We start from the raw sequence: 26,485 nt of genomic DNA, 5'->3' as shown, positions 1-26,485 counted from the left end.
TATATATATATATATAATATATATATATATATATATATATATATATATATACATATATATATATATATATATATATATATATATATATATATATATATATATGTATATATATATATATATATATATATATATATATATAATATATATATATATACATATATATATATATATATATATATATATATATATATATATATATATATATATATATATATATATATATATATATATATATACATACATATATATATATATATATATATATATATATATATATATATATATATATATATGTATGTATATATATATATATACATATATATATATATATACATATATATATATATATATGTATATATATATATATACCATATATATATATATATATATATATATATATATATATATATATATATATATATATATATATATATATATATATATGTACGCAGATACATATCTGTATGTGATATGTGTGTGCCTGTGCATGTGTGCACGTGCGGTTATGTATTTGTAGACGTCAGTATAAATGTTATTAATTAGTGTTAATTAAAGCGATGACAACGATGCAAGATCAGCGGGTTTTATAGGACCAAAATAGACTCATTATGAAATTAAGACATCTTTCAAACCAAAATAAATAAATCTAATGTAATACAAAAAAAAAAAAAGAAGGAAAGCAAAGAGACGCACAAAACAATTTTCCTTCTCTTTAAAAAATAAATGATTAAATAACAAAAACGAGTGCAAGAACAAAACGCCAACAAAAGCAGAAACGAAGCGAAATTGTGTCACACGAAACGAAAATTACAAAAGAGTAACTGTCAAATGATATTTATTTATTTATTTATTTGCCTACTGATAGAAATCTGTTTTTATTTGGAAATCATTATTGGACGAGATAGAGAAGAGAAATGGAAGGCGAGAGATGGCAAAGTAATGGTCGTCCGATTGTAGGGTAGTTTTCATGTATCTTGTTACGCATGTCTCGATCGTAGGTTCAAAACTTCCGAGGGAAACAAACTGTTTAATTTATACTGCTGTAAAGGTAAAAATAAATACAGGTTTGGAAGATCCTGGAAGGACTTGCACCAAACATTGACATTGAATGCTATACTAATACCCGAATAGGGCGTCATTGCATAGTGCCTAATATCGCATCCTGTCATTCATACTTATTTATTTATTTATGTGTTTCAGCCAAGTGGCTGCGGTCATGCTGGTGCACCACCGTGCTGCTTATAATCATATATTGCAATATTCTCGAGATTAAAAGCCCACGGCTTTTCAATATCCTACAGAAAGATTTATAGTCACCTGTTATCATTTAGTTCTATAACTATTGGTATTTCTAATTATATATCTTACTTTTTATTTTATTTTTTGACCTAACCAAATTGCTCATATAGTTATTATATATTTAACCCACGCCTTCCTCCCGTATATAGGAATGAATCACTAGATATTATAACTTTCCCAATTCTATTTCTAAATTCTAGTCTGTCGAAAGTTTTCCAGGGGATCAGCATGTAGCATGAATTGATTATCACCGTTTTCTCACTTTCTCATTTTTCTTTTTACTTTTTGTATTTACTTTTCCGCTCTGATGAAGTTCCGCGATTCAAATTGATATATTACAATGATAACTATTATTATTATTATTGTGGTGGTGGTGGTTAAGCCTGGGAATCGCTCGCGCTAAGAGAAACAGCTGTAAGTTGAGATTCTGTCTTTTTGTAATTAATAAATGATAATTGATGTAAATCAATTTTGATTCATTAATTTTTACACACATGCAATATCAAAAGAAAAGTATTAATTTCACATATAGTTCATAATTTTATTGTTCTTTACAATTGTTTCAACAGAGTAAAAGCATCAACCTTTTCTCCCGAGGAAATGGATAATACAGCACATTTAAATTAATCAGTATCAATTATATATAGAGTATGTAATTGTATATATGATGGTGTTTAACTCTACTGAAACAGCTGCTCTATAACAATTAACCTATTAGCTTAAAAGTCACACTCGGTGCAAATTTTTAGGCTAGCTCCCGTGGAGGACCAATTGGTCTTGCGGCCCCAAACCAGGGGAACTAAATACCATGACTATAATACATCTATAATTACTATATACCCCGATTGCCAATTTGAATTCCAATTGTTGGTCAATCTGTCCCAAAATTCTCGACGTAAAATTAACGAAGCAAAAGTAATTTACCTACCCTTGATCTCTGACGTCATCTGACAAACGCCAACCAAGATAGCGTGAATCAACCAAACTTTTCCTGCTAGAAATAGCAGCCCAAATGCTTTTAAATCAGATCCCAATGCTGGGTACTTAAGAACCAAATGAAGGGCTGATTTTAAATCCTGAGATCCTGATTCCAAAAAGGTATAATATGTCTGTGTAGAGCAAATGTAGACTGAGATACAGGGGTCCCAGACGGACGGACACAATTTCGGTCTTATTATTATAGATATGTAAAACTTATGCTTTTCTGCTTTTTTATTATTCTGAATATGTTGCTCACAAGTGTCGTTTTAGCCGATCTTGTATATAAATGCAAATTTATTCTATCAACATTTATTGTATGGTAATAATGTATTAGAGTTTCCGCTGAGTCGCGCACTGGGGTCGATCTAATCGACTGGCTCCCTTACCAAAGATTTTGGGCCTTGTTCCTAGAGTAGAAAAGAATAATGTATTGGAGTTTCACAATGTGTGATTAATCGAGCTTACAATTATGGTGGGTATATTTTATGATGATTATATATCAATTCAACATGTGTGTGTGTAAGCGTGCGTATGTATATATATATATATATATATATATATATATATATATATATATATATATATATATATATATATATATATATATGTATATATATATATATATATATATATATATATATATATATATATATATATATATGTATATATATATATATATATATATATATATATATATATATATATATATATATATATGTATATATATATATATATATATATATATATATATATATATATATATATATATGTATGTATATATATATATATATATATATATATATATATATATATATGTATATATATATATATATATATATATATATATATATATATATATATATATATATATACATATATATATATATATATATATATATATATATATATATATATATATATATATATATATATATATATATGTATACATATATATATGTGTGCGTGTGTTTGTGTGTATTTATTGATGCACCAGAAGCCACCCAGAATGACAGGTCGAAACGTGTTGTGCTCAATAAAATCTATTACACATTCTATCAAAGCGACATTACCTGTCCCACGTGCCACATGTCAGATGAAATAATCGCAGAACAACGTGAGATTTTGCTCAAGAACACAATGCAATGCCCAGTCTGGGAATCAAAACCACAATCTTACAGTCGTGAGTGCAACACCTTTCTATTGCTTAATTCAAGGTACCACTCGATTGGTAACATCAAGTAACATCAACAATAAATGTCAATAGAACAGAAAAATGTTTGGCTAGAAAAAACTGTCGAATTTCCCTCAAATCACACGTCCTCCAGTCGTAAATAAGGTAACATAGATTGGCTAAAACAAAAATCACGACTGCAGTCCTAAACACCCAAGAGCCTGTCTGTCAATTGACGTCCAACTCCGATGTCCCGCAAGTGTCAGAGACAAATCTCAGTATGACGTCATTCTACGTAATTTGTTGCTACAGAAACCTTGGATGTATCTGTCTAAAGCTCTTTCGCTTTTGCCATTACATTCTCTCAGTGAATGTAAATTTACCACACGCACTTACACGCACACATACGCACACTCTCACACACACACATACATACGTACAGTGTGTGTGTGTGTGTGTTTCTATTTGAAAATATGTATATTTTTATGAGTACACGTGTGTCTGTGTTTGTGTACATGTATCCAACGGGGCTTAATCTGGAGACGTAAAGTTTAGATATTTTGCTGAAATAATTGGATATACTTACATGACGTAGGCGTGTCCACACACACACACACATGCTCACACACATATAAACATATACATACATAACCACGTGCACATACACACATACGTGCATACATACACACATACTCAGATGCAGGCACACACACACTCACACAGTGTATTAAAAACATATATAACGTAAACCTAGTTTTTGCGCTAGTATGTGTCTCGCTTGTTTAAAATTATTCTAGAAGCTGAAGCTTTATATATAAATTAGCGCTAAAATGCTATCTTAAAGATAGTGTTTTGGAAGTTGCTAGAGGGGTTTGGTGACATATAAACTCATTGATTCATTAGGCTTATAATTTTGCATGAGAGTAAAACTGTAAATGACGAAATACACCAAGTAGCTGACAGATGTAACATAGAGAATAACTGGAGTAGAGGTATTGTTTATCTGTAGATCAACTCTGATTGGAAAAGACTATGATGAATGCCGTCGCATTGTGACGATACTTCGTTTATATATCTGGGACTTAATTCTCTGATGTATCCTTCTTTCTTGAAGGCAGGAGAGTGTGATTTCATTGATTTTGGCTGCTGTCACTAATAGTCGAGCGACTGCTAGCCGTAGAGAGCCTGAATCAGAAACAATTATAATTGTTTATGGTTGTTTTGTTTTGTTTTTTTTTTTAATTAATTTTGGGATTGATCGCGTTTTCGCTCGGCAACATACAAAATACACAGCCATTTCTCTTTCTCTTTCAAGAAGCCACTTCCGCCTGCAGGGATTCAATTGTTGATAAGCAACCCTTTTATTTTTCAGTCTTTGTTTAGGATCTTTCTAACATTGTTCGGCATATGTCTGCTGTTGTTGTTGTTGCCGCTGCTGCTGTTGTTGTTGTTTTTTTATCACCGGGTCACAGCAAACAGATGTTTGATTAAAACTGTTGCAGTCCTGATCATCCCATTACCTTTTATTCAGACATTTTGTATCAAGAATTTCACTCCTTTTGTGTTATTCCTTTTATTTTTCTCTTAAGACAGTAGGCATTGTGTTATATCGCACGTTCGGATGACCTCTACTCAACTACTTTATCTTTATTAGTCACTACGGTCCGAACACAGAGGGGGACACCACAAGGACAGACAATACAGTACAACAGGTGGGGTACATTTAACGAATGATGACATGGATTATAAAAATGAAAGGATGAAATGGCTTACGAGCCCACCAAAGCTCGCAGCTTCGTTTAACTGTTCTTTTATACAGTTTTTAATCATTTTCAAATTTCTCGTCCGTTATAAGTTCTGTCAAATCGTCCAGTTCGACCACATTTGGCAGGCTCTCATAACGGACGTATACTCCTGTTCCCATGATACCACTCGGAAACAACTCTATCATCCTGTCCATCCGATCTTTGTCCAATAACACTGCTTTCTGATCTCTATGGAACCTATTCGAATCCAACTTAACTCGTATTAGACCCTTCATCTTTGCCAACCTCCTTTCTACTTCCATCTCCTTCTTCTAAAACACCAACAATTTTTAATTCTTTCCTTTGGCTCTTCCTACTCGTGCTACATATTCTCTTTGCGTTGCCATTCTCTCCTTCCACTGCTCAAGTCTAATGTCGTCTTTATCTTTTTCTATACTAGTCACTGTTTGCTCTGGTTTTTGGGTTCGATTCTCTGTCGTTTCCATTTCCTTTGTTATCTTCTTTTTACCTTTCTTTTTTTCTGGGCTTTTTGGTGGGGATTCCACACGTGCTCTCTTTCTATCCACAGTTATTCCTTCCTCCTTTTCTACCACTTTTTCCTCTTCTTTCTATCTTTCTGCATTGTTACAATCCTCTATTTCTTTATCAGGTAATTCTTTTAGGGGGCATTTTGCTTGCATGTGTCCCCTACTTTTGCATTGGTAACATAATGGTGGTCTCCCCTCCACCACAACTCTCAGTCGTGTTTCGTCGGGGAGCACCAGTTCCTCCATGATGTTGTGCAGATCCGGTAGGGATACATCAATTAGGACTTCTAATCCAAATCCCCCTAGTTAATCTCTTTCGACTTTTCCACCTTCACAACTTCCACCTCTTCCTTACAATTGAAGATGATGGCTACCACCAGCCATTCCTCGTTGATCTCATTTTTGAGTGGGCAGTTTTGCTGCCAGCGTACATCCTCCGCAGCTTTTTACTACATTTTCAACTTCTTTGTCCATCTTCAGATTATACACATAACTGCGCATAAGCTTTGTTTCATCCTTGCGATCCCCGGATGTCCAGCATGGAATTCTTTCGGCATTTTTTTTTTTTTGTAGAACCTCAGTTTACCCTTTGGCCATACATCAGTACACCGTTGCATGTCGAATATATGTTTACACCTATTTTTTTTTTTCCCCTACTTATTTTTGTGTCCTTAGGTAACCACAGAGTTTTCTTTGTTTCATTAATGAACTTCTCTTTTGACGTGTGTCGCTTTAACTTCAGCGTTATTGCTAACTCTCATACAATGTTCTACATTATGTATTTAATTTCCCCTTCGGCTCTTAGGGCTGCTATTACTGTGTCCTCGAATGGATCGCCATTTCTTGGTATTAGCTTGGATAGGCCGTCAGCTTTTTCGAAGGTAAATATTCCATTGCGTAGTCGTTGTTTAGTAGTATGGTGCCCATAAATAATTCGGCTTACCGATTTTCCTCCATGTTTGTTCATTTATGATAATGATGTTACTCTCCCTATCTAATTGCATTGTGACACCAGTGGTTTCGATTCTCACTTTGATGAATTTTCTGTTCGTTGTATAAACTTTTTTCTCTGATGACAAACTATTTATTTTTTCTCGTTTCGTCCAATTTTTCGTCATCTTAGTTGTGCAGTGCGATTTAGTGTGTCTTGTGTTACCACAACGCAAACATTTCGCATTTTTGAACGGACATTCTTTTCTCAGATGCCATACATAGGTTTACCTCCTGATATATATCGTGTTTTTTGTTACACACTTTATCTGTAAACAATTTCTGCATTGGATTTCTTCTGGGTCGTGTCTTACTTTTAAAACCATATCGCATTCTTCTGACAGTTTCTGGATAGTTATATCCTAGTTCATTTCCAGGTTTGTGAGAATTTTCGTTCTTACTTCTGCATCCTTTTTAGCAGTAAGTCCCTGAGCAAAATTTAGGCACTTGAACGAGTCTGAAGTTAGTTTATCCAGTTTAAATATCTCGCACTCTCTATTCATTCTACCCGCATAAGTGGTACAGTCTTCGTCATCGCTTTTCAAACATTTCCAACGTGTGTTAACTAACAAGGTTTCTTCACTAAATATCTTACATAAAATGTCGATTGTGTTCATGAAATTTATATCAGAAACTGTTTTAGTCAATATAATGTTACAGTATTTCTTGTGCTCTATCGTCGCCAGTTTCCTTAGACTTAGACGCGTTCTTATTCCGACCGTCCAGTTTTGGCATTCTTTTTCGAAGATTTGTTCAAACTCTTTGGTAAGATGCCTCGAAAGCCATTCCTTCTCCCGAGTCACATTTAAATTCATTTTTATTGAATCTGCTATGAAAAGTATTTTCTGATTTCTTACCGACCTCATTAGTTGTACCATTTGTTGCTGCAACATTTGTTGTTCTCTGAGTTGTCGTCGTTGCTGCTGCTGCTGCTTTTGCAACTCAGCGAAACTCTGACAAGTTTTCCATAATTTTATGGAATTTTCGTAAAATATATGCAACAAAAACGTTTGCTAGGGTTAACCTTAACCCTAATCCTAACCCTAATTTCTCCACGTAAAACATTTTTCAACGTCATGCGTGTGAATTATTTTTTCGTGAAAATGTTTTTTTCAACGTTGTCCGCGTGAATTGCTTATATCCTCGTCGCCACTGTTATAATGTGGATCGTCATCCACTTGTATGTTGTTGTCGGCACTGTAATATTCTTGTGACCACTATTATGTTGAGGCGGTAATTCGCATCTTAGTATCTTTGATTCGTCTATCATACTATCGCTGATAGCTCCGCAAGACAATGACTTTGAAACGTCTACTTTGATGGTAACTCGAACTCGCATATATCACGTAACTGACACTCACTCCAACTGAGAAAGTCGTACGACGACTCTACTACTACTGACTGACTGACTTTGACTTTATAGTGGCTGGATCATACCACTTTGCCACGTGGGAAGGGGTGTACCTTTTCACTTCAGCTCATCATCGTCGTCGTTAACGTCAGCTTTCCATGCTGGCATGGGTTAGACGGTTTGACTGAGGACAATCAAATCACGAGGCTGCACCAGGCTCCAATCTGATCTGGCAAGGTTTCTATAGCTGGATGCCCTTCCTAACGTCAACCAGCACTCGAATGGTGCTTTTTACATGCCACCGGCACGAGAGCCAGTCACGCGACACTGACATCATACACATGTATGTGCGTGTGTGTGTGTGTATATATATATATATATATGGTATGAAGATAGATATCAATAGATAGAAAGAGAGTAAAGGAGATTAGCAGGAAGGAATGGGAGGACAGTCAAAGAATAGAATCAAACCTTGATGAAACACCTGGTCTACGATGTTTAAGGCTGGTGATTAGAATGAAAGAAGACTCATTTTCTCGTCATTCAACGAATTAAACACCGGAGAAAAGGAGTCAATGCCTCTTTTCCGCCCTTACTACTCAACCTTTAAAATGGTTTTAATTGAAACGAAATCGTGGGTAACTAAAAAACCAGAAGCTTCATCACCGCCAGAAGTAATCTTTTCAAGTCAAAAAAAAAGTTGAAAGAAAAAAACCTAAAGAATGCCTGAAACGAAAGCAGCAATGAAACTCTTTCCTATTTCTTGCTGTTTATCTTTCTTCTTGAATGCTTTATGCGAAGATTAGCCCGTCAATCATCAACACCATCAATATGCAGGTACCACTCGGACAGCAGCAAATCGATAGCCTTGGACTCGACAAACAGCGTGGGTTGCTACTGAGGATGTTTTGCCAAGTCGCAGAAATGTCTGTATCATACTAAGGCATGTTTTGGTGCATCTTTAAAATCCCAGAAAATTATTTTTACACCTTAGCAAGAGAGAGAGAGAGGGAGAGAGAGAGTGGGGGGGGAGGGGAGAAAAAGAAACCTTTTCGAGTTTACTTACATATTTTATATACCAGTGATTTGGAGGAGACCCCGAAGATCCTACATCAAGTTGTTGTTTCTGCCTTGAGAATACAGAAGATATTACTTCAAGAATAAAGAGCTTCATCGTATACTTTTAAAATATATGCGTTTGTAACCAGTGGCCATAGTGTTCAACTTCAAGCACGAGACATTCTTCAGATTCAACAATCTGGGTTTTTTCTGCTCCTTCAATAAACCGCACACTCACTATTACAAAAAACTTCTCTATGACCTGCTTCGGGATTTGATCGTTTTCTTTTCTTTATGTGTGTGTGTGTGCGCGCACGCTTTTCAAATATATAGGTGCATGACTATATGGTTTTTTTTTAAATATTATATTGCAAGCCACACAAAAACCTAACCTGATAGAGAACTGCCGCCCATTTATTTTGATTCACCACATAGAAACTTTTTATAAAAGTTAATAGCTTGTCAACATGTTCGGCCGTCTGTCACGGGCCACTTCCCTGTGACTAATAGTGACTTAAGTTGTTCTTTCAAAGTATTATATATATTCATACACAATAGCTGGAATCGATATTAAAAAAAAGATTGATGAATCATTTCAGCTTGCGTCATTCTGTCACCTCTGGAAGTGACTTCTTTTTTCTATATATAAAAAGATTTTTAAAATTGCACGCGGAATCAACAATAAAACCAGTAAAAAAAAAAGAAGGGAATGAAAATGTTTTTGATCGGGGTAAGGAAGTAGGGTTGATGGCTATTAGAATGGTTAAAGAATGCGAAAAGTCAATTGAAAAAAATAGCAGATGAGAGGGCAAACGATCTTTTAATCGACTGATATTTAAGAGTAGAAACACATGAATAAATAAAATACCACATATATACATTCTTTCATTCTTTTACTTTTTTCAGTTTTTGACTGCTGCCATGCTGGGGCACTTCCTTGAAGAATATTAGTTAAACGAATTGAATCCCAGTACTTATTTTTTAAAAGCTTGGTACTTATTATCTCGGTCTTTTTGACAAACCGCTAGTTTACGGGGGCCGTAAGCACACCATCACCGGTTGTCCAGCTGTGGCAGAGAACACACATATTTACATACATACACATACTTACATGCATACATACATACAAATCCACTTTCAAGGCTTTGGTCGGCAAAGGCTATAATAGAAGACACTTGCCCAAGGTGCCATGCAGTGAGACTGAACCCGGAACCATGTAGTTGGGAAACAAACTTATCACACAACCACAAGATAAACTGACATTATGCCTTTGGTTCTAGGATCGTAAATAAAGAGGAAGAATTACGACGAAATGCTTTTGATCGGGGTAATGAAGTAGGGTTGAAGGATATTTGAATGGTTAAAGAATGCGAAAAATCCCTTAAAATTTGAAAACAGAAGAATTTGGAGTGTGCGAACAGTAAAGGTGGTGCCTATAATAATTGGTGCGTTGGGAGCAGGAAACCAAGATATAGAAAAATGGCTGAAAGTAATTGGAATAGAATGTCTTGTAGAGCTCTTACACACAGTTTGTCTTATCAGTTTTTATCATTTATTACTATTTTGGTTTGGCTCAGGTTTGGTCATATTCCAGGTAGGATTTAGGGGAGTAACAGGTTACTACCTCCAGCCTTAAGTATCCACAAGTTTTCAGCAGTCTTTCAAATGCTTACAACCCTCCTGATGATCCTAAGAGACAAACTTTGTTTTTCTTCCTCTTTCTTTACGATCCTGAAATCAAACGATGGATCGGTGAGTAAGCAGTTTCCGTATTTATTATTATCATTATTGTTGTTGTTGTTAGGACGGCGAGCTGGCAGAACCATTAGCATGCTAGGGAAAATGCTTAGTGGCATATTGGCCGTCTTACGTCCTGAGTTCAAATTCCGCCGAAGTCGACTTTACCTTTTATCCTTTCAAGGTCGATAAATCAAGTACCAGTTGAATAATCGATTATCCCCTTCCCCCAAATTTCAGGCCTTGTGCCTATAGTAAAACGGATTATGATGTTTATTACTGTTATTGTTATTGTTATCTTTCAGATAACATTTAGTCGCCATTGTTGTTCGAAAGACATTCAAGACCTCATTCTTCAACTCGCCGGCGGAAGTAGGTTAGTACATACTTTATATTGATTTACTTCTACTACAACATTTGTATATAGGATAATTAACTTTAAACTATAACGAGATTAGAAGCCAGAGAAATACACCAGTTATTTGGGGAGCTGTAGAACTCGTATTTAATTCTTTTCTACCACGGAGTCATACAGGCAACAGATAACGTAGGACAAGAGCTTGAGCAGACTACTTTTCTGGTATCTGTGCATAGTGTATCAGCAAAGAATTTGGAACATGATTGCTGGTTTATCGCAGATTACATTCACCATGAAAAGATTTTTTCCCAGTTACATGATGTAAATCAATGGAAGGCGCCCTATCCGCGGTCTCTTGACCAGCTTGAAATAACTACTAAGTTCACTTTCAATTCACAAAGCATAGTATAATGTGTTCCTAGGATGCAAAAAGCCTAAAAGTTAAACAGAAAGCTGATGGCTGAAACGCCTTTGGTTATAGTTTTGCTAAACCAGGGATGATCAAGAACAAGTAAATGAGAAGTGAATGTCCTGCTAATAAATGCAGTAGAATACGCGAAATGGACTTGAACTCATACACCTTGACATGACAGTCAAGTGCTTTTGTCTATTCACTCAGTCATTTCTTTCTAACAAAGCAATGGGACGGGTTGAAGTGATAGGTGTCCTCTTGATAAAACTAGCCTCATGCGTTTGTTTATTTGTTTTCAGGGTCTCCAAAGTATCGCTCCAGAGTACTGATGGTGCTTATATTCCAGTCACACCCACAATGCCGACCAATTCATCAAAGTAAGTAAAAAGATGAGACTTTGCTCTCGTTTAGTAGTTGTTGTTGTCGTTGGTGTTGCTGCTGCTGCTGCTGCTATTGATAATGATGATGTTGCTGATGTTGTCCTTTAGCTCCAGCTCAACCTTGACTGAAACAAAAGTCACATGACTTCTAATCACAACTTCATCATCCCATTTTCTTGAGGCATAGTTGTTTGGTTAAGAAGCTCGCTTTGCAGCATCACGTTTTGGGTTCACCTCTCTGCGCGGCATATAATATAAGATAGATAGATAGATAGATAGATAGATAGATAGATAGATAGATAGATAGATAGATAGATAGATACACACACGTGGTGTAGTCAAGAAGTATCCGACCTTTGGCCAAAGGATAAGTAATGTTACAAAACTCACCATTTGATTTAGTCTCCTTCAAAGTGTCGCCTTGGGAGTCTACACAATTCTGCCAAACTTCCTGCCACTGCTGGAAACATTTGTTAACCACATTTTCTGCTAAACATCGACCAGAAAGCAGAGATGTTTTGGCGAAACAATTACACCAAATATTTTCATGATATATTTTTATAATACTGATAACAGTTAGCCGGCCACAAATAGGGAGAGCAGCCATACCCACTCTGCTGCAACTACCAACAGTAGCAGAGTTGGTATGGATTTCACTAAATAGCTCACACAATACCGCTCCCCACTACACTCTCTCCATTAGCCGTAATGGAAGCCCACCTGCTCCCATTTGTGTTGCCGATATGCTAAACACACAGAACTTTAACGCCTGTGCTGGAAATCTTTCCATTATACCACTCAACCTTGACCCCTAGTGTCACTATCTGAGAGTCAAATCTCTTACGTTAGCGCCTAGTAATAACAGTCTCCGGCCCAGAACTCAGCAACTAGTTATAATCGTAATAGTATTAATCATAGTAATATAAGCCCCAGCAACTACCATGCGAACAGCAGTAACTCCCGCGAGCTTGAACTATTACGAAATAATAACGTTGGATCACGTACCCGTAACTATAATTTTCAAGTATTAGAAAATATTGGGTGCAGTTGTTTCTTGTCCGCTTTCTGGACGATGTTTAGCAGAAAATGTGATTTACAAATGTGAAGTTGTAACGGAGACCAATATTTATATCGGCTGCTCCGTAAATTTCAAGAGGCGCTTACGCAACCACTATTCATCTTTTAAATTAAGACATAGGGTTGGCAGGAGGTCTCTAACCACGAAAACTTGGGAGATCAAGGACGACAATATTAAATTTGATTTGAGTTGGGACATCATTAGGGTTGCTAAACCGTACTTAAATTGTAGATACGATGCAGACTTTGCTGCAAGGATCTGTTTAAAATTTTAAGATTTAATAGTGAATATTTAAATAATAAACTAGACCTTCGTCTTTCCTGTATTCATAATGCTATTCGCACATTTAAATACTTTAAGGGCATTAAACAACCTCTAACCCTAGCCCCAACCTAGGTCCAATCTAACTTACTCCCTCTTTTGCTGACCCATTAGTCTATCGATCTATCCATTCGTTTCTGAGACCTCCTAGTCTCGTTTTTCCCTTTACCAACACCTTTTAATCGCTCTTATTATACTTGCATGGTATGCTATATTGAAGGAACTAACCATTCTATCTGTGGTGTTTCAAGTTTTATGCAATAGCAATGACAGTGATACCTAACCTCTAGCAGCAGCCCTACACAGTTCTTTTCCATTTCTACTAGGTATGTACTCCTTACACAAACATAGTTTTTTGAGCAGCGCCTGTTATATAATGGATTGAACACACTATCTAAACCTCTTACCCGCGACTATCTAGACTTTGCAAAAGCCTAGGGAAAGTCGATTATTGAATGATGTATCAAAAATTGCGTGATCTCGACATAGTCGGAAAACTAGAAGAGTGGTTACATGGCTTTCTAAAAGACAGGAGCCAGGCAGTAGCAGCCAATACGGCACTCCCAAGGAAACACAAACAGTGAACGGTGTCCCGTAGGGGTGCTATCTAGGGACCACTGCTATTCATAGTAACCCTCTTAGAGTTGGCCTGTGGCAAGCAAACAGCCACCCTTACAAGCTACTAAGTTCCCGCCATTTTTAAAAATTAAAATTTTTTTTTAAAGGTTTAATAAAAAATAACTAATTAATCAATAATGTATTCACCCTTGTTGTTTGCAACTTCTTCCCAACGTTCAACAATACCTCGTTGGTAGAAATCACCTGATTTCGACTCGAAAAATTGATCCAACCAAGCTCTCAATTCTGCATCAGTATTGAACGAAATTCTGCGCATAGCATTTGAAAGAGATCGAAAGAGGTGGAAATCTGTTATAGCCAAATCAGGAGAGTACGGAGGGTGTGGCAGCACCTCCCAGCTATGCATTTGAATGGCTTCCTTGGTCATATTGGCGATATGAGGGTGGGCGTTGTCATGCAGTAGAAGAACTCCATGTTGCCGATTAGGTCTTTTCTCTTGAATAGCCGTGTTGAGTCATTCCAGCTGTTGAACATAGAGTTCCGCGTTGACCGTTTGGTTCCGTTCAAGCAATTCGTAATGGATAATCCCTTCCCAGTCTCACCATACGCACAACTTCGTTTTATGCGGATGATCTTGTTTCACACGCAGTGTCGCTTGTTTACCGGGGCTAAGCCATTCCTTACACTGCTTCATATTGATGTACAAACACCATTTTTCATCGCCAGTAACGTGCCTGTGTCCATGAGTTGAGTGGTGACAAGCAAGCAGAGATTGTGGCTCGTTGATTTTTGTTGTTGTCACTTAAAGCATGCAGAACCTATGTTCCATACTTCTGAACCTTTCCCATCGAGTGAACATGCTTCTCTATAGCACTGTGGGAGCATTCTGTTTTCTCTGCCAGTTCCCTTGTCTTTTGACAAGAATTTTCGTGCAAAAGTTGGTTTGATCGCTCTTCATTGAACTCAACTGGACGGCCAGAACAGGGTGCATCTTTGAGGTCAAATTTTCCATTTTTGAACTTGGCATAGCAGTCACGAGTGGTTCTTTCAGCTATGGCATCATCTCCATACACAGCACAAATGTCGCGAGCAGCTTTTACGGCCTTAGAACCTTGATTAAAATCAAAAAGGAGGTGTCAAAAATGCTCGTTTTTCTTAATTTGACATTCTATTTTAATAATCTGAAAATAAACAAAATTTAATTAGAAAAAAAAATATAGATTCCAAAATGATTCAAAAATAGAATTCTCGAAAACAATAGATTCCAAAATTTAAAAACGCAATAAATTCCAGAATTAAAGAAAACGGCGGGAACTTGGTTGCCAACCCAATAGATGCAAAAGTCTAACAGTTGACTCAGAACCCTGGGGATACCACGCACCTGAAGTATGAGCCTTTTGCGACTTTTAAAACTTCTGTAACATTTGTGCCATCTGTGAGGTTTGATCCTTTTGTAGCATATAAGCCGTTTCTGGCGCTTAGATCTATTTAAGAATACTTCAGAACCTTGATACACATTTCTTGCCTCATTAATTTCTCTCTCTTTTTTCTCTTTCTATTTCTTCCTTAGTACACCATACCGAGTGCACATACAAGATCTATCAAACACTTGTGACCCACGTCAAGGTAAGTGTGGTAAAGGCAAGAAGTCTGATAATTTAACGAACCTGATTGTTTATTTATTGCTATTTTTTTTAAAAAATCAATGATTAGTTGATTTAAATTTTTGCTGTTGCATTACACCAACTTGTCAATGGGCATCGTGCTTCCATCAGAATTCCATGCTAATGCATGTTCCAAGCAGCAGTATAATAATGACAACATTATTCTAATAAATAGAAATGGTATTATTTCTAAATCTCTAAGAGAAAAACATACAGTAACATTTCTTTAAAGTAATTGCAAACATAAGATAGCTGTCCTGTAAGAGACGTTGTTACTGTTTATTACCCCAAGAATTCTTATAAATCCTTCATTAATATCAAATTTAACTTAAATTGCAATTTAGTTTTAAAAAAAAACAGGGGAACAGAAGTGTTAAATTCTCTATTTCGATTTCTGTTGCTTTTCACTGCTGAGTCTGTCTCTTGAAGTAGTTAATTTGAAATAAGAAACAGAGCGGCTGTTTGGGTGCAGACGATTTGGCACGGTTAAATGGACCTTCAGCCTGTTTTGGCAACACTACGTTTAGGCACTGGAGGTCAATACAAACAATGTACATATTCTCATACACACATAGACATGGGATCAGATAGGTGGGGCTAAACAAGGAGACGAAAGTACTACTCGATTACCAATAGTAGAGTAAAACTGTATTTTACCGACGCTGAAAGACTTCACAAGTTGTTAGGCTTTCACCCATCCATTCGTCATGTTGGTATATATACGTATGTATGTATATATGTATATATATTTGTGTGCGTACGAGTGTGTGTGAATATATATATATGTATGTATACATGTATATATATATATGTGTGTGTGTGTGTGTGTGTATCCGAAACAGCTTCTTTTTGGCCAATTCTCAGCAAGAAAGTCAGTTGGAAGGCCACTTCAAAGGCAGACTAAAAGACAATCTGAAGCGATGCAATATTCCCTTTTCTTCCAGCTTCTACTCAGTTCAAAAATTTGAGCAAAGTCTCAACTCCAACATCGGGACCAACTTCGTGCAAACATGAAGACACACTTGCAAAACGCCGCTCCTCTAAACAAAAGCCTTACCTATCGTTATGGTTTTGTGGCACGAACCAAAGCAGGTCTTGCCGCCCACTCAAGAAAACACGTCGTAAATGATCCACGAGTACTCGCGCAAACTGAGTCCTCAACTTGTTCTATTTGGCAAAAAGACTTGAAAGGCACCAGTATTCCTCAAGGGACACATGTCTGTCAATAGAACATGATTACCGCTTTATTTTACCGACACAGATTCCTTTTTCTTTACAGGTGACTCTGATTTTTGCAATACAATCGTTTCTCAAGTAGCGGAGAAGTTCAATAGGTAAGTTTAACGTATTGGTGATCCATCTTTTGAATACTTGCCAGTAAAATGATTGTGATGAATTTTGTATGCCGGTCTTATTTTATAAATCAGTTCAAAAACAAGATGCCGTTTCTACGACGTTCGGTAAATCCTATGCAAGGCTGAGGGCCATAACACTTATGATATTCAGTTTTACTTGCAGCGGGTTTTATTAAGCAACATACAAAATAAATACTTGGTCTATTGAAACGGATAGAGGTACACAGACTTTAGTATGTGTATGCGTGTCTACTTATAAATGTATAACGCTGTATATGTAGTATGTATAAATGAGTCTGTATAAATGAATATATGTATGTATGTCTCATCTATTTTTTTAATTATAAATCTTCCAGTGAGGAGGGAGCTTGTTTCCAACAAAGATACAAGGCTCCATCTTTGGGATGTAGTTAACACACACAAATTCACATTTGGAACTTGAGAAAAGTCTTTCATATTTTTACTGTTCCACTCACAGATTGCACTTGTAATGTACGATTTAACCGGTCGATTTCTCTTTCTGAAAATCCCAGTTTATCCAGATTCTCCTTTAAGCATTTTCTAACAAAACCTAGTGTTCCAATTATTATTGGTATGAATAGGAATTCAAAGTCTGGATATAGAAGTTGAAGGTTTCGAAGCAGTTGTCCATAGGCTCTTTTTCTTTGATTTTCAAAGAGATATTTATATCTGCAGGACAGCTAACCTCCATGATGGTTCATACCTTTGCCCCTCTGTCCCAAACAACAATTTCCGGCCTATTATGTTTACATTTGACAGAACTTTTGATGGGAATATTCCACTAGCGTTCCTTGAGTTGATGTTTATGAATATATTCCATAACAGAGAGATTGTCTAAGTTTATTTTGTCTTTTTTGTGGATGGCATTGTAAAAAGGTTTTAGCGACAACATCGTGCCGCATTGGGAGGTAGTACGGAGACGACATTTTAGGACAGCTGCTAATCACATGCTTAATGTCTTCCACAAAAACATGACAGAGCTTACACATGTGGTTGCACCTTGGGATTACAAGAGCGTCACTGTCTCTTGTTCACCAGATACTTTGTGGCAATCTCCTGCTCTTGGATTGCAAACACATAACCCTCAAAGTGTGATGTAGTGGTCTTGTGTCCAAGAGAGGCTATGCCTCGTGTCAATTCTACTGTCTTCTTCAAGCTTCCAGGCAACATGCCTAAGCATAGTCTTTTTTCTTTGGATGCTGAGTGCTTTTCATTCAGGTCTTCTCTGAGGTAAGAGAGCCCAGCTGTTTGGGGGCTGTATAGGAAATCATCAGGAAGAGAGTCCTTTTTGAGGAGCTCACTGCCAACTCGTACAATGTTGTTCACTTCACTTACAGCTGTTTCTGTTAGCGCGATTCCCAGGCTTAACCACCACAATAACAGTAATAATGATAATAATAATAATAATAATAATGATGATGATGATGATGATGATGATGAGGATGATGATGATGATGATGATGATGATGATGATGATGATGATAATAATAATAATAATAATAATAATAATAATAATAATAATAATAATAATAATAATAATAATAATAAAAGGAATATATTCACAGACACGACAGAGCTGGGACCTATATACACGCCAGAAAAGGTTACAGAAAACGAGAAAGCAACCATACTCTGGGATATGCCAATACACACAGATAGAGAAATTAAGGCAAATAGACCAGATATAGTTGTCAAAGATCATGAAGGAAAAAAATGCTTTCTAATTGATGTATCAATACCAGCAGATGACAACGTTTCTCTAAAAGAAATGGAAAAACTTTCAAAATACAAAGACCTGGAAATAGAGATAACTCGAATGTGGAATCTAAAAACAGAAACAATTCCTATCATAGTAAGTGCCTTAGGTATAATAAAAAAATATTCAGACAAATACATAACAAAAACACCAGGACTTACAAATATATATAACATACAGAAAATTGCACTACTGGGTACTGCACACATTCTACGCAAAACACTTTCAATACAGTAAACATAAGAGCACCACAGCAAACCACAGCACATACCCAAGGCGCACAGAGCTGCGCTCGGTAGTGAAGTGAAAGCACGTTATAAAAATAAAACTACTGAATAATGATAATAATAATAATTATCATTGTAAGTAATTAATTATACCAATTTGAATCGCAGAATTTCATCAGAACGGAAAAATAAATAAAAGCAAGTAAAAAGAAGTGGGTCAGCATGTAGCATGAATTGATTTTTTCTCACTTTCTCCTTTTTCCTTTTACTTTTATTTTTATTTACTTTTCCGCTCTGATGAAGTTACGCGATTTAAATTGGTATAATTGATTAGTTACAATGATAATTATTATTATTATTGTGGTGGTTAAGCCTCGGAATCTCGTTAACAGAAACAGCTGTAAGTTGAGATTCTCTCTTTTTGTAATTAATTAAATGATAATTGATGTAAATCAATTGTGTTTCATCAATTTTATCTCCATTTTCTTCTTTCCTTGAATATTGATATACTTCTGTTTATTCTAGTCATTACCAATCATTTATGAGTATTAATTCCAATGCTCATGATTAAATATTGCTAACACACCAGTTGATTCATTGGATACACGTATCCCTTAGACGGTTGTTATAACCTCTAACTTAACTCATATATATAACCTTGCTATACTCACTTTTCTTATTCTTTTCCCTACAGTGTATTTAAAGTGGAAGAATTCCGACAGGAAGTGCATAACAGAATCTCCTCAATTGAAAAGCGACTTGAGAGTAAGAATATCTGTCAGTTTATTTTTTGTGTTTTAATGTGGTTGTGTTTGCAAAGATTGTTGTGCTCTAATTGGTGTATGTGATGGTCATGGTTATGGTGGAGGTGTATCCTTTGTGCCTAAGAAGACTGATCCGGTAGATCTTATTATCATAGACAAACGAGCTATGATTTTGCATGTCCACAGCTATAGTATGTATATATATATATATATATATATATGTCAGGTCGCTCTTCGGTGCTACTGGTATCATGTAATCCAGTACAACCTGTCGCATGGTCGGGTCGTCGGCGACTAAACTGGCAACACCACCAGGCATGCTTGGCGAGGAGGGTATTGTTGGGCTCCCCTGCAGGACGAAAATAAGACCTGTCGATGGGCGGATGAACTCCTGAACAGTCAACGACCATCGGTTACCGCATCGGTCACCGAATAGAGTGTCTGAGTGTCGGCTAGGTGTCTGGAATTGGACGGCTTACCTCATGGGCAGGTAGAAGCTCTTTAACCTTGGTTGGTAATCTACCTAGGAGAAGGAAATCTCCGAAATAAAACCTGAGGCCTTGGAAGTTCCTGGTTTTGTCAATTCTCTTGTCACACTGGTGAAAGTCTTCTTGGGCTAATAAGTGGGGGGTAGTGCAGTGCAAGCTACACCCACTAAAAATTATTCATCTGAACAGGTACTTCCTGTACTCCAGATCTTGGTAAAATCATTCAATTGGTTGGTTGGCAGAAACCTAAAAATGCACCTGTAACTTATTCTAAAATGTCTGAAACAAGTTCAGTAAATGGCAAAAAAGGCTTGGGAATATCAGGGGAACAGGTCTGGCCCGGCAGGTGTCCCAGTGTATCACAGACTGGACCCGGTCGTCATCCTGCTACTGTGGTCAAACAGTCCTCAAGAAAAAGTAAAAATAAACATCCTTTGAATTTCGGCTGTTGGAATGTGTGCACACTTCTTGATGATAATTTCAACAAGAGGCCGGAAAAGCGTACTGCACTTGTTGCATGTGAGCTTAAGAAATATTCCCTTGATATAGTTGCGCTCTCTGAAACTTGTCTTTCTGGTGAGGGTCAAGTAATTGAATCTACTTATGGATATACTATCTTCTGGAAAGGCCTACCTAAGGGTCAACGTAGAGCATCTGGTGTTGGGTTTGCTCTCAAGAATACATTAGTGTCCTCCATTGCAGAGCTTTCAAGTGGTATATCTGACCGGATCATGCCATGCCGTACCAAACTGACAAAAGGTAGGTTTCTTACCGTTGCCAGTATTTATGCATCAACAATATCCCATTTTGATGAAACTGTAGGACAGTTTTATGATGATCAAGCACAATTATTGAGGAAAGTACCAATTTCCGACGAGCTTGTCATTTCAATGCATGAGTTGGAAGATTTCAAGCTGGGAGATTTCAATGCAAGAGTTGGAAAGGACTATGTTTCATGGCCTGTTTTAGGTCGACATGGGATTGGAAAATGCAATAAAAATGGAGTAGCTCTTTTGACGTTTTGTACTGAGAATGATCTGGTTGTCACCAACACTCTGTTTAAGCAGAAAAATAAATATAAAGCCACCTGGATGCACCCAAGATCTAAATACTGGCATCTCATAGATTATATTCTGATCAGGAAACGTGATATGAAAGACGTTTCTAGCGTTCGGGTCATGAGAGGGGCAGAGAGCTGTACTGACCATCATCTACTGCGTGGCAAAATAGATTTTTCGATAAAACCTAAAAATCGACAGTCTGGTCCTACATTACCGAAAAAGTTAAATGTTGCAAACTTTAAATTATCAAGCAACTTGCAAAGATTCCACGATGCTATAGAAAGTATTAATCTTGACCCAAACAATCTATGGGAAGATTTCAAAAGAGAAGTATTTCAAGCTGCAAGTTCGTCAGTGGGATTTAAATCTATATAGATCTGTGTGCGTGTGTATTATATATTTGTATATATGCATGTGTGTATAATATGTATATAAAGTGTATTCAAACGCTATTTTTTTGTTTAATTAGAGGCATACTCTAGGTCCCCACCACTTTCTATTGATTACTTATAATTTGGTTTAATTTATGTTTTTGTTATAACTGGAAGATTCTGTTTATCAAAGTTATTCAAAGAAATTTATTGGAGTGTATTTTTTTTGTGAAACTAGGACGGTTTTATACGTGACTTGTTTGTCAAATTGCACCAAAACACTTTTTTACCGGTGGTTTACCATCCATTCGGCATATTTTTTATAGCTGGTTGGTTTCAAGGTGATAGTTTTGTGACAGTTGATCACATTATACTTTTGTTCTTGTAATATTTTAGTATTTCTCCTTCTGTCTTCGTCTCTCTATCTCCATGTGTGTGTGTGTGTGTGTGTATGTGTGTGTGTGTGTGTGTGTGTGTGTGTGTGTGTGTGCGTGCGTGCGCGTATGTGTGTAGCTTTCTAAAAACCTTGCATTTGTTATGAGCTAATGGCAGCATCGTCCCAGATGTTGAAGTGGTAGGCCACTGTGGATTTCATGGGATATTTCTACAAACCTAACTTTCAATTTTCTTTTCTTCTTTTTTTACATAGTGGAGGGTCTGAAGGTTGTGGAAATTGAGAAATGTCAGCAAGATATTAAAGATATCAAGAATGAAATGTTTTCTTCTGAGAAGAAAGTCATTGATTACACTAGAATGAGGTAAGTCATGTGTGTATGTGTTTATATATATATATATATATATATATATATATATATATATATATATATATATATATATATATATATATATAATGTTTGTGTGTGTGTGTGTGTGTGTGTGTGTGTGTGTGTGTGTGTGTGTGTGTTAAGTGTCCCACCCGTGAGGGAACGATGCTAGATGTGTCGAAACAATTGTCGTGGTTAATAAGAATTCTCGTATATTCCATCCTCCGTCTTTCATTTACTTTTTATATATATATATATATATATATATATATATATATTACGGAGACGTACTTGCATAGCAAGTGACCTGATCTGAGATCGAGTGCTGGAACGAAAACAATTGCAGCGTGGAAAGTGTTTATAAGCCATTTAAAATAACACACAAAAACCGTTAGATTCACTTCAGCATTTAAATTTAATTTGTCAAAATATTTTCGTCGCTTTGAGACCGCGACCTGTTCACTGACAAAATTCTGTGCTGTATCTGAGAAAGTAACAGTTAGTTCATGATATATATGTACGTATGTATGTGTGTTGGAGTGAATCTAACGGTTTCTGTGTGTTATTTTAAATGGCTTATAAACACACAGCGGGAATACATGGTTAGAGTTATGGAGCTCTTTGCTAATCTCTCCTTAAGTCTCCTATCCCACCGTATCATAAATAGGTTAGCCACATCGCCAGCAATACTGACACCGATGGCTGCACCTTCCTCTTGGGCGTATACCTTGTTATCAATCTTGAATATGTGGTCCTTATATGTGACTCTGGTACTTGCACCCACCGCGTGTGCGACCATTTAAAAAATTTTTTTTTTTTACCTGATCATAGTTTTCGAGGTCCGTACAGCTCTGGACTACTCGTTCTATCTTTCTGAGAGACGGTGCAGAAACAAGGCAACTTACAACATGAAATAAAGTATCTTGCTCAAGAATAAAACACACAGCCTAGTCCGCGGAATGGAACGTACCACACACATCCTCATCCGAGAATTGAACCCTTTACACTTTATATTCTTTTATTCTTTTTCTTTTTACTTGTTTCAGTCATTTGACTGCGGCCATGCTGGAGCACCGCCTTTATTCGAATACATCGACCCCATGACTTATTCTTTGTAAGCCTACTACTTATTCTATCGGTCTCTTTTTGCCGAACCGCTAGTTAACGTTGATGTAAACACAACAAAATCGGTTGTCAAGCGATGGTGGGAGGACAGACACAGACACAAATAATAAATACTTCTGTGTGTATGTGTGTACGATAGGCTTCTTTCAGTTTCCGTCTACCAAATCCACCAAATTTATTCGGTATTCGAACCTCGGGTTTAGAAATTGGGACACGGGAAGCGAATTACAGCCTGTATGGATTACTTGATCTTAACTGGACAATTTAGTTAGCAGGGTTTGATCTGTGCTGGGTGCTTAAAAATTACTATTCGCCTGGATTTATTTAATCCGTATTTCCCGGCATTATATATATATATATATATATATATATATATACTAATATGTTGCAATTTGTTTCTTGCTTTGTTTTTATTAAAGTACACACGCACACGCGCGCACATACACACACTCACACGCACACACACACACACACACACACACACACACACACACACACACACACTAAATGTCTATGTTTCACACAACAATCAATGGTGCATGCATATTGTAAACTTCTTTTCTCATAGGCCGGTTCTATTTCTAAATGCTGTCGATACTCTTTATAGTTCCTTAAGCGATGAGAAAAAAATCAGCCTGAAACGAAATATACCAACTTATCCAAAGGTAAGTGCTTCTACGTTGAAACTTCAAACGAATATATATTTCCAAGGAGTAAAATCATATTTAAAAGAAATGTAAATATTAATTCAATTATTAATCTTTTGCGCACGGTTTTACGTGCTGACATTTTTATTTTTATTTTTAATAGCTTAATAGTCTAATAAGGCGAAGAACTGCTAGAATCTTTAGCACATGGGACAAAATGCTTAGCAGCTTTTCTTCGCCCAGGTCAAGTTTGCCTTTCATCCCTTCGGAGTCTACTTGATATGTAATGTCCTTGAAAATCACTGGCCTTGAACCCTGCAACGGGCCGGTGTCCCGTTGCAGGGGAAATACTTAAGTCCGGGCTTCGTGGCCTAGTAGTGTATTTACATCCATATATCGTATATTGGTTCATTATCTGGAAACATTTTGCTCGCAGTCACAGGATGACGACCGAACCTAGACTGCGCTGCCCCTGGACACATGCCGGACCAGAGACTTTAACAATTTGTTTCAGAGCCACTCTTGCCATTGACACAGCACCCTTGTTATTATTGTCATTCGCCTTCATTGAATATGATTAACCTTTTTAGACTACTACCAACCTTTCAAATGAAGACAAAAAAAAAATACATAACTGTTGTCTATATTTATTATTTCCAGTATACATTGTCACAAGAGACCGTTGATTATCTGAAACAGCCAACATTTGACATTTGGTATTGGGAACCGAACGAGGTAAGTAAGCTCACAGATCTAAATGCGAATTACCGCTTCTTCTTGTTTTATTACATTTTAAAAAATATTTTTTCTTTTTTGTGTTCCTTTTTTCTGAATGGCATTGTCTATCGTTAAAAACCACATCCTCATATACGCAAAAAAACACACACACACACATGCACATACATACGCACATGCACACATACGCATACATACAGTTGCACATGTACACTAACACATACACATATATGAATATGTACACATAAAAATAGATGCACACAAATACACACGATGTGTGTACATGTGCTGTGTACGTGTTTGTGTGTTTGTGTATGTGTGTGTGTGTGTGTGTGTGTGTAGTATTTTACTTGATTCATTCACTGGAGTGTGGTCAAGAGCTGTGTCTGCCAAATCGACTCCAATACTTATTTCAAGTTTGGTACATCTGCTGGCGTTCTCCTTTTGCCAATACCAACTGTTAAGTAACAAAACACACACATACACACATAATATATACATACGCGTGTGTATGTGTATATGTATTACTAATAATATCGAGAAATTGTATGGTAATTGATCTAGACGGCTTGACAGCTTACGTAATAACAACCCCTATACTGAAACACATGTATGTTACATAATAACGACTAACAAAAATAACAATTAGATTTTCTTTGTAAGTGTATATATATATATATATATATATACACTTAAGTGGCAATATACTACACTTTATCGTGCAGTTACTGTTAATACTTCATTTAGAGAATTAACATTGCTTGTTTTCACCTTTTCAATATCAGTGAAGAATCTCACTGGAAAAGAAGATATAAGGTTTGCCAGGTTTTTGTCTCTCTCACCAAGGTCATCAGCTGTCGAACGCCGACGAAGGGAAATAACCCTGAAATCCGGATACGTTCGTGCTGCTGGTCGAGGTGAGAGGGATAACTCCCTTGGCAAACAGGACACAGTCGTGTGTCGATAAGCCAGCTGGAGGAGATGTCCTCCTGGGGCTAAAAGCAACAGTAACATCCACCCCTAGGGGTCAGCCACACTTAAGTGGCAATATACTACACTTTATCGTGCAGTTACTGTTAATACTTCATTTAGAGAATTAACATTGCTATATATATATATATATATATATATATATATATATATATATATATATATATAGCAGTCCGTGGTGGGTATAAAAAACAACGTTCAGAAACAATAATAATTCATTGGCGACGGTTGTAGGCTTTTGCCATATCGAAGTTCAATAAACTGAATACATTTTTTTATTGCTCACGGCTAGCAACTTCAGTTGCTATGAATGAGAATAAAAATCCAAACTGAAGGTGTTTAGTAGGTAACATTCAGGCTATATGTGTTTCCTAGCAAGTAGACCTTCTGATGTAATAATTATTCAACGAGGATTACTCAGCTAGTTATACAACAAGCCGAAGTTAGCTTAATTATATGAAGGTTACATTTTCGTTGAAGAATTTCAAGTAAACTGGGCGAAGATTAG

General features: G+C 36.4%; 1 protein-coding gene across 4 annotated transcripts in view; it reads left to right on the top strand.

The window, feature by feature from the left end:
- The window catches only part of LOC106878801 (high affinity cGMP-specific 3',5'-cyclic phosphodiesterase 9A), a 62,390-nt gene that overhangs the window by 21,088 nt on the left and 14,817 nt on the right, over positions 1-26,485 (top strand). For 2 of the 4 annotated variants that reach the window (XM_089337904.1, XM_089337906.1), the window contains exons 2-9: positions 11,187-11,257; positions 11,951-12,028; positions 15,580-15,635; positions 16,953-17,007; positions 19,727-19,797; positions 22,366-22,474; positions 24,213-24,270; positions 24,913-24,987. In XM_089337904.1, coding sequence (XP_089194030.1) covers positions 11,187-11,257; positions 11,951-12,028; positions 15,580-15,635; positions 16,953-17,007; positions 19,727-19,797; positions 22,366-22,474; positions 24,213-24,270; positions 24,913-24,987 — 573 coding nt within the window. Of the gene's footprint in view, positions 1-11,186; positions 11,258-11,950; positions 12,029-15,579; positions 15,636-16,952; positions 17,008-19,726; positions 19,798-22,365; positions 22,475-24,173; positions 24,271-24,912; positions 24,988-26,485 lie in introns of all 4 variants that reach the window. The other 2 variants (XM_089337903.1, XM_089337905.1) reach the window with 1 other exon arrangement.

Source organism: Octopus bimaculoides, chromosome 20 (genome assembly GCF_046866305.1).
Source record: "Octopus bimaculoides isolate indiv1 chromosome 20, ASM4686630v1, whole genome shotgun sequence".
In the NCBI taxonomy this organism is placed as follows: domain Eukaryota; kingdom Metazoa; phylum Mollusca; class Cephalopoda; order Octopoda; family Octopodidae; genus Octopus; species Octopus bimaculoides.
Note: the sequence above shows the minus strand (reverse complement) of the source record. Positions and strands in the feature narration are given on the sequence as shown.